At 46.3% G+C, this 14,604-nt stretch overlaps 1 protein-coding gene across 4 annotated transcripts in view; it reads right to left on the reverse strand.

Moving 5' to 3' along the window:
• Window positions 1–8,850, reverse strand: part of COL14A1 (collagen type XIV alpha 1 chain) — a 141,838-nt gene extending 132,988 nt beyond the window's left edge. For 2 of the 4 annotated variants that reach the window (XM_053395376.1, XM_053395375.1), the window contains exons 1-2: window positions 8,643–8,849; window positions 2,542–2,668 (exon numbers count right to left, since the gene is read on the reverse strand). In XM_053395376.1, the coding sequence (XP_053251351.1) occupies window positions 2,542–2,644 (103 nt within the window). In that variant the 5' untranslated portion in view covers window positions 2,645–2,668; window positions 8,643–8,849. Of the gene's footprint in view, window positions 1–2,541; window positions 2,669–8,642 lie in introns of all 4 variants that reach the window. The other 2 variants (XM_053395378.1, XM_053395377.1) reach the window with 2 other exon arrangements.
• Window positions 8,851–14,604: the final 5,754 nt, after the last annotated feature.

The following is a 14,604-nucleotide window of genomic DNA, read 5'->3' on the forward strand; positions in this document are numbered from 1 at the left end:
CTCAACCTCGGTCCTCCAGATGTTTTGAGACTACAGTTCCCATCATCCCTGACCACTGGTCCTGCTAGCTAGCGATCATGGGAGTTGTAGGCCAAAAACATCTGGAGGGGTGAGGTTGAGGAAGCCTGGTTTAGACCAAGTTAATGGCCCTTTAGGCTTCCTCCATGTGAATAGGAGTTCATTTTTTTGAATAATAAGAATTATATGTCATGGGGGGGCATCAGGATTTTAGAGATGCTTAGGTGGGGCATGGCCAAAAAAAGGTCAGGAACTACTGCTCTAGATACTAGGGACTCTACATGGGTCCTTCTACTAAGCTATGGCCCTTTTCCTATCAGAGAAACAAGAGCACCAACATCACTGATAAGAAGCCGTCACCAAACAAGCCACATTTCCAGAACCCCTGAACCAGTCACTTGTCCAACACAGATAGGAAAAGAAAGACAAACTCAGTCAGGTGTTTCTGTGCATATACTAGAAACCTACAACACAACAGTCTAGAAGAAATGTGCGGAAAAGTCTTTACATAACTAGATTATCTCCACCCAACGTTCACTTGTTTCTTCAAATGGAAAGAGAGAAGAAACGAGAGCCGACAATTTCCATGCCGATAACTGACCATATAAGGGCCAAAACAGTTCCTTAAAGCAAGTATTTAGCTTAGTTATGCAAAGACTATCATTCCTGCACAAGAAAGCACACACAGCTAGAGAAAGTTGAAAATGAAAATAAATCTAACTCTCGGACAAACACAACAATATATTGATTGGAAGGACTTCAGGGCCACCAACCTGGAGAGGGAATCTTTATTTCTGTGGAGCACCTTTATAGCCTGTGGAATAAAATCTCACTTCTTGCAAAAGAAGAAAAAGAATCAGTCTACGTATCGGTGAAGTTAGCTGATAAAAATCAGAAGCTCGAGCTTGTTAAGCGATTTCGCAGGAATGTGCAAGCGCATGGCCGGCAGCGACATTAAAGCATTCATCCAAAAGGAGGCGAGAGACAAGTTCAAGGCCTTTGGGTTTGCGCAGATCATATCGAAACTTGGACATTTTTCATTGTTGTTGTTAGTGCTCCAGAAACATAATTCCTGACGACAGACGTGGAAGGTGGTCTGAACTGCTCAGTGTGTGAATCAGAAAGCTGGTGGCGTCCCTTATGGAAGAGGACCTCATTTTCTTTTAAAACAGCTTTCCCCCCCTTATATTGTTTGAATTGCAGAGTGTGCAGACAAGCAAATGCAGGCTCTCATTCTGGCTGCTAGCATTGCCATTCCTGGCCCACCTTGCTTTTCTGCCTTACATTTTCCAGAATGCAAGGACAGGATGTAAATTCAGTAGATTCAAATCAACATAATTTCAAGTAAGCATACATAGCACTGGACCATAAAGTGCATAAGATGTTGCACTCATAAAGTAGATTAGTAGAAATAAATTATGAACTTAGGAAGCACTTGAGAACACATATAAACAAGCATGCCCAGCAATTTCCAGAAGGGTAAGCATGTATTAGTCTACCACTCCTGCTGCTGTAAAGGGTCAGTGGTCTTATTCTGCACACATTTAACAGACAGTACATTTTTCATTTGATTCCAGCTTTTAGCTTTTTGCACCAATGTGTTTATATACCTGGCAGCTGAGGATGACTCGTTGTGCATCCGATAAAATGGACTTTATTACATCATAATAAATTCGTTAGAGTGCAATTCAAACCATCTCTACTCAGAAGTAAGTCACATGGAATATAATGGAGCTTACTACCAGGTAAATGGGGTTAGGATTGCAGCCCTGATTTTCTAAAGTACCAGGAGAGTCTTAGTTATTTTTGTCCACCTATATTCATAAATGGAAAGGAATAGTCTTTTGCATACCCCTGCACACATCCAGTTGTCAAAAAGGGTCACAATTCCTAGGCAAACGTGGCTGCAGTATTGTTATATTTGTTAAAAGTAAAACCAGCTGTTATGGAACCAAGCAGAAGTGATCAGTTATTGAAAGCAGGTGCTAGAAAACAGAAACTTTGAACAATAGGAGGGCATGCGTTAAACTGGCAAAGGCTGCATACATTCCACACCTGTTTCATGGAACTGGCAAAAAATAACTTATTGTGGGGTAGAGGGAAAAGGTACCCTGTTATCCAGACCTGCTTCCTAGAACAATGGTCCACATGGACTCAGAGGTACAGTAAAACAAATAGTATGACCTGCACAAAAACACAAACACGGCATCCTGTCCGGGATTCAAAGCGGCCATTCCTCCAATCAAAACATTCTAGTTCGTCTAAATCAGGAGCAGTCAACATGGTGTCCTTGCAAAATTGTGGGACTACAAAACCCATCATCCCTGGCTACTGCGTTAGCCATTGTGACAGGGGGTGATGGGTGTTGGAGTTCACATCTGCCAGCACCAGGTTGTCTTTCCATGATCTAAATGTTCCCATATGCACTGCGTAATGAGAGAACGTGAATTGTACACAGGAGACCCTTTTCTGCACATCAGAGAGCCCTAGTGAAATATAATGGTTTCTTAGAGATAAGTTTACCTTGACCCCGGACGTGCGTCATTAATTGAGTTGTGATGGCTATGAAGACAAAGAGGAACCAGCTCAGCATCTTGAACCAGCGGTGAGTCTTCTCTCTTGTCATCGGATGTATGTAACATCAACAAACCTGTAATCGCACAGAAGTATTTAATCAACAGATGGTGGGGGTCTCCCTTTGGGATTTCAGTTGTGGCAAGCAAGATTCTCGTCAAGGTTATTTTCCTGTTAGCTGAGGGGAAAAGGGAAATGCAAACGCTATAAAATATATATATTGTCACATCCACACCATATATTTAAAGCACATTTAAGGACATGGCTTACCCACCCCACAAGAATCCTGGGAATTGTAGTGTACCCCTCACAGAGCTACAATTCCCTTAATAAATTACAGTTTCCAGGTTTCTTCGAAGGAAGCCTCGTGCTTTAAATTTATGGCGTCATTCACATACAGCAAGACTTACTTCTTGTTGCAATGCTACACTGTCCAATGAACCCTATAGCTCAGTTTTATTCCTTGGAATAGACTGTGCATGCCCACCCCCCTTCTTTTCTCCTGCAGCCCTCATCTAGTCAGAACAACTATTTAAAAACTGTAAAATAAATAAATATTAGGGAAACAAGGAACAAAGCGATTCCCTGCAGCAAAAATATGCCCTGTGCACTATAGGTGGAGGGGACGTCACATATTTGCGATTTTCTACTTCTTGCTAGAAGCTCAGATATTGTTAGGGCATGCTTGGTGTCTCGTCATGCAGAAAGTCTCATTAGCCTAGTTCTCAGTGAGGTTGTCAACCTGTGTCTGGGCTGAATCACTTTAGACAAGACATGAGTTCGGTTCTTTTGTTTTTTGTGGTTGAGTGCATGGCACACATTAAACCTCCCTGCGCATATGCTAGACTTCTCTAGAATGCTTCTCCCTGACATACTACTTTTCTTCATGCATGGATATTTTTCTCCTTCTTCTTTTTGGTATGGAGGACCATATCAGCAGGGAATTTCCCACCAGAAATCTGACGTGGTTCTCCAAACTGATTTATCGCCTTAGCGGTAGCTCAGCCTTAGAGTGGGAGAAGCTGAAGGCAAACACTTTAAGAACAAAGTGACCCATCCAACTAAGATCTACCCAGAGTTAGACTAAGGTTACCAAACGTCTCCGTTTGCGGGGGACAATCCCCGGATTTACATATCAGTCCCTGACAAAATCCATCCATTCCGACTGAAGTTGAAAAGTCCTTGGCACTGGGCTTTGCAAACCCAGACAATTAGCTGATTATTGCTGCGCTGTGAGCTGTATCTTTGCATGCTGCAATTCCGCTGCAACATCCAGCCGGTGGGCTGTCCCACCCACCTGTCAATCTTTGCCTGCAGAGTGGAGGTGGGGGGAAGATAATGATTTGCCCCCTGTCTGGACCCAGTTCTCCATGCCTGGGCTAGGACCTGGGAGGAAAGGGTTCAGATCCTGCCGTAGCTGTGAAGCTCAGTGGCAAGCCTGAGTTGATGTTGCCACACTGTAAGATGACAGGAGACGAGCCTAGGTAAAGGTAAAGGTAAAGGGACCCCTAACCATTAGGTCCAGTCGTGGCCGACTCTGGGGTTGCAGCGCTCATCTTGCTTTATTGGCCGAGGGAGCCGGTGTACAGCTTCCGGGTCATGTGGCCAGCATGACTAAGCCGCTTCTGGCAAACAAGAGCAGCGCACAGAAACACCGTTTACCTCCCCACCAGAGTGGTACCTACTTATCTACTTGCACTTTGATGTGCTTTCGAAATGCTAGGTGGGCAAGCTGGGACCGAACAACAGGAGCTCACTCTGTTGCAGGGATTCGAACTGCCAACTTTCTGATCAGCAAGCTCAAGGCTCAGTGGTTTAGACCACAGCGCCACCCACATCCCTAGTGAAGGGGATACGGATTTCAAATTAATTCACTACTAGACCTTCAGCTGCCAGGTAAACATCATTTCTCCAGGTATTAGGGATGCGAATATGCTAGGGGGCAGAATAGCAGAAAGGTTTGGAATAGAACCATCAAGGAAAAAACAAGGTCAGGTCAAAAATGTTTGAGATTTACTCCTTGGGCCCAACAGTCTCTTGTTGTAACTTGAATGGTTTACCAAGGAAGCTTTCACAAACGTGATGTTAAAACCAATGTAGAATCCAAAGATATTGTCTCTGGGATAAGACAGCATGACCAGCCCAAGGGAGGAATAAAGCCTTCTGCACCATCTGTGTTATTTCAAGTTAAAGTGACATTCAATTTGAAGATTTTAAACTCCAGAATTCACTATATCTATTTTAATCCCAGCTACTAAATTCAGACTACAAGGGTTATATATACACACATAGCAGGAAAGTTGAGCACATTGCTTGTTAAGGTTTTCAGGATTTTAACCTGAAAATCCAAACTCATCACACCTGGGACAATGGAGGCCAGAAAGACAGGTGTGCAGGTGCCACTGGATTGCTTGTACTACTTTAAAAACCAAAAAAACACGCACATCATTTGAATGGCAATGCCCATCAACTCTGGAGCCTCTGCCCCCTGGCTCCCTCAAATATTTTAGCGGGGGCCTCTGTCCCTAGGAGTTGGCTGCTATGTAGCACATTGTTGAGGTTGAAATGGCTTGAAACAGCAGGCCTTTTGCAAAATCTGTGAGTGGCAGAAATCTCTTCAGAGCAACACCATGCACATTTGCTTTGAAGGAAGACAGGCATTCAAACAGGAATAGGATTGCATCCTTAAAACCTGACAATTGATGTATGGCAGGCATGGGCAAACTTGGCCCTCCAGCTGTTTTGGGACTACAACTCCCATCATCCCTAGCTAACAGGACCAGTGGTCAGGGATGATGGGAATTGTAGTCCCAAAACAGCTGGAGGGCCAAGTTTGCCCATGTCTGATTCTATGGTGCCCTTGCCCACCAAAGGCACTGGATACAAAATACTATATCAATAATATAGTAACACTTGTGCCTGTTGTTCAGGCACAGGAAAGCTACTGCAACAATCTGAGCAGTATCATTCCCCCCCCTTTTTTAAAGCTATTCCACACATGTTGGAAACTCATATAGGACAGGTGAAATGCAGCCCTGCTGTTTCAGCTGCTGTGAAGGTTCTCGGAAGCCAACGAAGACTGGCGCCAGCAATGCACCGCAACAGGAAGGCTGGCAGCGGTGATCAGAACAGGAGGCGCAAAGACTTTTCTCTGTGCATCTGCTGAGCAGTTGTGTTCATCACACAGTGGCCACACAGGAGAACTCTTGAGCGAAGCGTATATGGTATGCTATGGGGGGCAAGCCAGCGATGGGCAACTTGAGGGGAATACAGAACTGATGGACACAAGTCCTTTCTGCAAGTGCAGCACACAATCCAGATCATACCATTAGTATGTGTTTGTTTGTTTGTTTACTCCACGGGTAGGGAAACTAAGGCCCAGGGGCTGGATCTGGCCCAATCGCCTTCTAAATCCAACCCGCAGACAGTATGGGAATCAGCGTGTTTTTACATGAGTAGAATGTGCCCTTTTATTTAAAATGCATCTCTGGGTTATTTGTGGGGCGTAGGAACTTGTTCATTATTTTTTTTCTCAAAATATAGTCCGGCCCCCCACAAGGTCTGAGGGACAGTGGACCGGCCCCCAGCTGGAAAAGTTTGCTGACCCCTGCTCTAATGACATTCAAAGTTCTGCACTCACTATTAGATCACCAGTAGGATACAGTAGGGAAGCGGGTGGCGCTGTGGGTTAAACCACAGAGCCTAGGACTTGCCGATCAGAAGGTTGGCGGTTCGAATCCCCGCAACAGGGTGAGCTCCCATTGCTTGGTCCCTGCTCCTGCCAACCTAGCAGTTCGAAAGCATGTCAAAGTTCAAGTAGATAAATAGGTACGGCTCTGGTGGGAAGGTGTTCTCTGGTTCGCCTGAAGCGGCTTAGTCCTGCTGGCCACATGACCCGGAAGCTGTTCGCCGGCTCCTTCGGCCAATAAAGCGAGATGAGCACCGCAACCCCAGAGTCGGTCATGACTGGACCTAATGGTCAGGAGTCCCTTTACCTTTACCTTTAGGATACCACTCATCATATTACCTGCAACTCTGAATCAAAAGAGAGAAATCCATCCTGAGCACACTCAACAGGTAATCTTGCACACTTTTAAGTTTAGAAATATTGGCCTTCATCGTGTTAAGGTGTGGGACAGGCCATGTGCCAGAACTGGAAGGGAATGACAGGAGACCCTGGCAGGATATTATTAAATAGTCAGCATCCCCACAAACAATTCAAAACGAATGCTCCTTAGACAGCTGTCATCTAATCTCCCTGCAAACTAACCGTGATAAATGTACAATAAACAGGCCGTCAGGAAGTTCCCTCAATCAGTTTTTGGCACTTCCCACATCTGTCATGTGAACACATAGCTTCCAAAGGAAAGAATGTGCTTGAAAAACTCTCTCTATTCCACTTTCTTCCTTGAGTTAACAGCATTAACAGACTGCAGGGCAAGCCCCACCCCTCAAAAAAAACACCCCAAAACATTTCCACACATGATACTCAATGTGTTTCTTGCATTTACCACATGTTGCAGAATACAAATATAAAAAGCTAGGGTGGCTGGAATGTCCATTTCATTTCAGAAAGGCCCCTCTCTGCATTCATTCCTGAATTAACATTCCTGCATAGTCACAAAACAAAACAAGGGAGCTGCAAGGTGCTATTTGCTACACCTGTGACAGGTTTGGATAATCAAGGCAAACATGAGGACGGATGGGCAGAGACGCTGTATTGACCTTTCTCAAAAAATTGCTAAAACATTCCCACAAGTCACTTATTTTATTGCCTTTCTCTAGTCTCAAAATAAATAAATGGCTTGAATCCCAACAACAAATCCTTGCATAGTGCTGAGGGAGGGCTCTCTGCACATGTTCAGAGGCACTCTGTACTTTCTTATCACTGCACCTACATAACAGGGGTGTGCCCTGCCATTGAGAAGTGAGGGGGGCGGGGAAGAGACATCCAGGTTCAAACGAAGCCTTGCGCATCTCAAGCGAATGGGCGCGCTCTGCACGTGCGCACTGGCACTCTCGCCTTCGATATGGCTTCACTGATGGCCGGGGGAGCGTCCTGAGGGTTTTCCCCACCCGCCGCGGCTCAGATTAAGCCTCGAGGGATTATATTGGGACAGGATCCGTTTCACACAGCCAGCAGGCCTGGCAAGCGCTCCTCCACCATCATCGCCGGCAGAATAGCAGAGCCCCAGGCGCCGGGCGCCGAGTGCTGCTTGCAAGGAAGGAAAGCTATCCATTTATCTGGCAAGGCGCGCTTTTGCGCATTTCTTGGCTGTTCCGATTAGGCAACCGCGCTCCTCAGAAAGCGCACAGCACACCCACCCACCCAAATACACAGCCACGTCTCCAAAACCTACAGATGGAGACGTTTCTCGCTTTCCCTTTAAACGAACGCGCGCACCCGCTCACTCCAAATCGCCTTCCCTTCCTTATCTACATCTCGCTGGGAAAATTATTTCTATACCCCATCATTACAGGGCGCACAGATGTGTCTTTGTTCACTGATGAAACGAAGGTAAGAAGAATAGGAAAGGGAGTGGGGAATTAGCTATTTAGAATGTTTCGCCTTTCTTTCCACCCACCCCATCCTCTGTTAAGGTTTTTTTTTTTTTAAGACACACCCAATTACTATTTTATTTCATTTTTTAAATGGTCAAAGCCGGATGGGTTGGAAATCAAACAAACCTTTGCGGCCACGAACAATTTTGCTTTAGTGCATTGCAAAGTGGGTGCAATTCCCTGCGAGAAAACCAGACTTTGCAGCAGCAGCGCGCGCGCGCAAGCTCAAAACCAAGCAGCAAACTCTTAGGAAAAGTTGGTTTCTTTCCCGTCAGTTGCCCTTTTCTTCTGTTTGATCCGCAGCAATGGGAGAGGAAGAAGGCAGCCGGTGAAAGACTGGAAGGTGGAAATGAGGGGAAAGAGGAGAAAAGGGGGGGCCGCGGGGAGGGTTGGTGGGGGAGAGATATACAGCGATTCCAAAACGCAAAAATAATCCCCGGCACCCATTCCCTCTCTCCTTCTACAAGCCCTCACCCCAATTCCCTTACCGTCTCCACTCCGCTCCTGAGTTGAGGAAGGGCAGTCCCGCGGGAGGGGGGGTGTTGCCAGGTGTACAATGGGAACGAGGGAGAAATGTGAGCCTTTTGGTTCAAGCGAGAGGCTTTCTCCAAGTATGGGAAATGGGCTTACAAATCCATCTTGGGAGGAGAGGGGAGTGGTCTTTCAAAGGCACGGTTCCCACAACATTCGTTTGGCACATAGACAGCTGTCTCCCCCCCCCCGTCCCAGGAGGGGGAGGAAATCAAGGCATTTTTAAACACTACGGGTTTTAAAACTGGTTTAAGCTGCTGCACTGTAGCCCAACTTCGAAGTACCAGTACTCCAGTATTTACTTCTGAATAGAAATGTATAGGATTGCAGTGTTAACCTTACCTAAGTGCAGGGATATTTCCCTTAACTGGAATTCTCATGGCGGGGGGAGGCAGGGGGGGCTGTCATAAACACTCATAAATGCAGTGCTTTTTTCCCCTGGGGGGACGCAGGGGTACACATACCCCTAAGCATTTTGTGAATCTAAGTATAGCCTCGTTGAAGGGCAGTATTTCAATATGAGTAGCAAAATGAGAGTACCTCTAAACATTTTGTTTAAAGAAAAAAAAGCACTTCATAAATGTGTAGCATACATCTGCCCTAAGTGATGCCCAAACAAACGTTTTTTTAAAAAAATCCATTGCTATTTGAATGGAAGCATGCAAGCTTTCCAGTTGCACAGGACTCTTCAGCAAGCAGAATTCTTCATTTATTGGTTGCTCGTGGCTGGGAACAAAGTTTCATCCACCTGATCCCCACCCCTGCTAAGCAGTTGACAATTTACATTTTAACATCAGGGGAGGGAAGAGCGAGAGCTGCATGTTAGCAAAGTATTGATCTATTTATGTGTTTTTTAGGCTTGGTTAGGGGCTGGGAATGAGGACTGAGAAGAAATGCCAAAGGTTTCATGGAAAGGGGAGGGGATTAAAAGCAGATTTGTCAACTGCACAAATTCTCTGTCAGACACCCTGCATAAAGGTAAAGGTAAAGGGACTCCTGACCATTAGGTCTAGTCGTGGTCAACTCTGGGGTTGCAGCGCTCATCTCGCTTCACTGGCTGAGGAAGCTGGCGTACAGGTCATGTGGCCAGCATGACTAAGCCGCTTCTGGTGAACGAGAACAGCGCACGGAAACGCTGTTTACCTTCCCGCTAGAGCGGTACCTACTTGCACTTTGACATGCTTTCGAACTGCTAGGTTGGCAGGAGCAGGGACCGAGCAACGAGAGCTCACCCTGTTGCGGGGATTCGAACAGCCAACCTTCTGATCAGCAAGTCCTAGGCTCTGTGGTTTAACCCACAGTGCCACCTGCATCCCTAAAGGCACACAAAAGCCAATGAACACAAAATTGCTTTGCTTTACACCCAGCGCTTTCTTTAAAAAGAAAAAAGGTGCCGGAACTCACCATTAAGTTGTTGCTCTGGCTGGGGGGAAAAAAGCACAACTTACACCCTGTATAAGAGGCCATTTCACCATAGAAGTCATTCTGTGATTTGTTCATGAACCTGCCTTGGTTCTGTAATGTCACCTGTCCAAAGAAGAGGAGAAGACTGGAGAAGGGGGAGGAGAGAAGACCGAGGGAGCACTCCACAAGGGAGAATGTTTGAAAAAGGGTGAGAGGCTGCCAGCTCTGCAGGCAAGGGGTGACAGAACTGGGCTCCTGAGTGCCAGAGGGGTGCCACAGAAAGAAGAAGAGGAGGAGGAGGAGGAGTTTGGATTTGATATCCCGCTTTATCACTACCCTAAGGAGTGGCGCTGTGGGTAAAACCTCAGTGCCTAGGACTTGCCGATCGCATGGTCGGCGGTTCGAATCCCTGCGGCTGAGTGCGCTCCCATTGCTCGGTCCCAGCACCTGCCAACCTAGCAGTTCGAAAGCACCTCCGGGTGCAAGTAGATAAATAGGGACCGCTTACCAGCGGGAAGGTAAACGGTGTTCCGTGTGCTGCGCTGGCTCACCAGATGCAGCTTGTCACGCAGGCCACGTGACCCGGAAGTATCTGCGGACAGCGCTGGCTCCCGGCCTATAGAGTGAGATGAGCGCACAACCCTAGAGTCTGGCAAGACTGGCCCATACGGGCAGGGGTACCTTTACCTTTACCTTTTTAAGGAGTCTCCAAGTGGCTAACAGTCCCCTTTCCTCCCCCACAACAAACACTCTGTGAGGTGAGTGGGGCTGAGAGACTTCAGAGAAGTGTGACTAGCCCAAGGTCACCCAGCAGTTGCATGTGGAGGAGCGGGGAATCGAACCCGGTTCACCAGATTACAAGTCCACTGCTCTGAACCACTACACCACACTGGCTCAAAGAATGTAGTTGGTCAAGGGAGCTATGGACTCAAAAAGGTTGAAAACATCTGATTTAAGGGATCAATACACAGTTAATAAGTCTAATATGTCTAGTTTCCCACTCAATTTTTCTATCTTCACATTATAAGTGCTCCAACTGCACAACCTTTTTTTTGACAACTGCACATTTTGTGACCAACTGCATGCCTGGAGGGCCACACCTCCAAGAGCAGCCTATGCACCCATCTTCCAGCCATATATGATCCAGCATTGGATACCACAAGACTCTCGGACATGCTTATTAGTGCTTTGGTTGGGTGGATGGGTGGCTCTTCCCACAAAGAGGTGTTTGTTCACCACTGCACTTCTATGGACCATACAGAGGCTCCAATGTGTTAATGCAGACTTGCATTCTTCTTCTTTGGCAATCACTCATAGTAAGATTGTCTTCCATAAACACGGTTTTAACAGTGAGTTTGTAAGTGACTGTGGAGGCCAATTCTGGATCCACACGTCCTTCCACAGTGGGGACATAGGTTTCCAGGCGGGAGTTGATCACGGTGAGGGTTTGCCAAGTGTGCCTTCCTCTTAGCACATTTCTCCCTTTGGTCCTGAGTTTGAGCGTCTTCAAAGCCCATGACACCTTTGGTAAAGACTGTTCTCCAATTGGAGCACTCCAATTGGAGCCAGTGTTTCCACTACATTTTTTAAGATTTGCCTTGAGAGAGTCTTTGAACCTCTTTTGTTGACCATCAGCATTACGCCTTCCATTTTTAAGTTTGGAATAGAGTAGTTGCTTTGGAAGACGATAATCAGCCATCCACACAACATGACCAGTCCAACAAAGCTGATGTTGAAGAATCAAGGCACTGCATGTTGCATCCTTGGTCCATCCAGGACCTCAGTATTGTCTACACTGACTGGCAGCATCTCTCCAAGGTTTTGAACAGATTGGGAATATTCCCAGCCCTAAATGGAGACATTGGGGATGGAACATGAGACCGTCTGCCTATTGTTAATTAATGCCTTGCGTGAATTAATCCAGCCCCGAGAGGCATAATCCAAAACAGACCCCCTTATCTCCCTTCTAAAAATAGAATAAAAAGCGCTGCATTCCATGCCCTCTTCTGCAGCACTGTGTGTGGAAATTGAAAGAAGGCATGCCTGGGTTTTTCTGCCCCAGCCCTCCCTCTGATGCAGAAGGACTCTGGACCATTTATTTTCCTCTCTGCAACTGTCACCAGGAACATTCGCTTCAAATGCCTGAAATTGTTGCATGCGGCTAAAGAAAGGGAGGGGGAAGGGAGAGGGAAGGAAGTGAGGAGGTTTAGCCGTAGCTTCCTGAAGTGTTCATAAGGATGGAGAGAGAGAGAGAGAGAGAGAGAGAGAGAGAGAGAGAGAGAAATAAGTAAGTAATTGGGTTCATGCATGGTTGCTGCTTGATGCCCAGTTTCTAATACAGTGGCTGAGATTCTGAAGGTACTGCCAGGAACTGAAGTGAGGGAGGAGGGCCATAGAATCATAGAATCATAGAGTTGGAAGAGACCACAAGGGCCATCGAGTCCAACCCCCTGCCAAGCACTCCTGACATATGGTTGTCAAGCCTCTGCTTAACGACCTCCAAAGAAGGAGACTCCACCACACTCCTTGGCAGCAAATTCCACTGTCGAACAGCTCTTACTGTCAGGAAGTTCTTCCTAATGTTTAGGTGGAATCTTCTTTCTTGTAGTTTGGATCCATTGCTCCGTGTCCGCTTCTCTGGAGCAGCAGAAAACAACCTTTCTCCCTCCTCTATGTGACATCCTTTTATATATTTGAACATGGCTATCATATCACCCCTTAACCTCCTCTTCTCCAGGCTAAACATGCCCAGCTCCCTTAGTCAAATTTCAAAGAGGAAAGTCTCTGGTTCCCTCTGCCTTTTGTGCCTTTAAAAGAGAGATAGATGGGAGGAAAATGGGAAAGTGTGTGACTGCCACCTTGTGTCAGATTTCAACTTTGTCCTGCCAGATTTCTTGCAATTCACTGCTGCAGCACGTTTCAATGTGCAAAGAACTGTACATTTCTAATCTTCCCAGGATTGTTGTAAAACAGGAGAGAGAGAGAGAGAGAGAGAGAGAGAGAGAGAGAGAGAGACTGATTCACCCAGGACTTGACCAGAGCCAGCCTAGGCCTTAGGCTCTGATGCTATAATTCAGGCTTCCTCCACCTCGGCCCTCCAGATGTTTTTTGGCCTACAACTCCCATGATCCCTAGCTAGCAGAACCAGTGGTCAGGGATGATGGGAATTGTAGTCTCAAAACATCTGGAGGGCTGAGGTTGAGGAAGCCTGCTATAATTCTATTTTCTGCATTGCAGGAGGTTGGGCTAGATGACTGTCGGAGCCCCTTCTGACTCTACAATTCTATGATGCTATTGAGTCCACTGTTTCATTTGCTATTGTATTGAAGTGGCAGTAGGGTAGGCTGCATGCCAAGACCCTTCTCATTCCTGGATCCAGCGATTGTAGGCATCTAAGTAAGGATTGAAAGTGACGGAACAGCCAGGCAATCTTCTTGAAATATGGGGCGTTAAGGTAACAAAGGAAGTGGCTCTGTGCCAGATGAGCAGGGCATTAGAAAAGAAAAGGGCCACAGCTGAGTTGCATGTGTGAGAGCTAGATGCTGGAGGGAGAGCTATGCAGCCCAGTGCCAGATTTACGTATAAGCTAAACAAGCTATAGCTTAGGGCCCCACTCTCTTGGGGGCCGGAAAAAAATTTAAAGGGAAAAAAACTGGATGCACATTTCCAAAATATAAGATAAAAAACAAATAAAATAAAACCTACATACAGCAACAGTATTTTGTGTTGTGTAGACTCCTATGATGTAAGTAATGGGCCCCACCTGCTCCCTAAAATATCACTGGTTTGCTCATTTCTATATATAGGGTGCCTACATTCTTCATGTGCAAATGGCTTTAGATACCTATTAGGTCCATAAATTACCATACAGCATATATTCAACACAAAAAAGAGCGATAAGTGGTTGTTGACAAAGGACAGCTGGACATAAAAAGGGCCCCATTACCTTCAGTGGCTTAGAGCCTTGTCAAACCTAAATTCGGCCCTGGCTATGCCTGATTTCTGCTCACATCCAAGGCTGTGACTATGGGTGAAGCAAGACCCTCTTGGGGTGTTGATGCTATGAGCCCCTCCACTGTAGGCTCAGGTTGCATATAAACCATATATCCTAAAAACACCACAGTTTTTGCTGTGCCTCATTCCAAAGGGAGCACGAACCCTGAGTAATCGCCTGCAACCAACTTCCGGAATATTGCACTGGTCAAAGAATTTTTGGGGGGAGGGGTGTCGTGCAGCATTATTCTTGTATTCTTTTTATTCCTAGGGAGCGCAAGAAGTGCTTCTGGGATTTCCCACCTCAGGTGCCACAATAAATTGATCAGGCTTGGGTATTTCATACCTTGAATTTATGTCAGGCAGCAAAATGTTTTGGTCCAGCTTTGCCGGCATGTGATGTATGGAAATGAGAGCTGGACCATGAAGAAGGCTGATCACCGAAGAATTGATGCTTTTGAATTATGGTGCAGGGGGAGACTCTTGAGAGTCCCATGGACTGCAAGTAGATCAAACCTATCC

The sequence above is a fragment of the Podarcis raffonei genome, chromosome 7, assembly GCF_027172205.1.
Source record: "Podarcis raffonei isolate rPodRaf1 chromosome 7, rPodRaf1.pri, whole genome shotgun sequence".
Classification (NCBI taxonomy): Eukaryota; Metazoa; Chordata; class Lepidosauria; order Squamata; family Lacertidae; genus Podarcis; species Podarcis raffonei.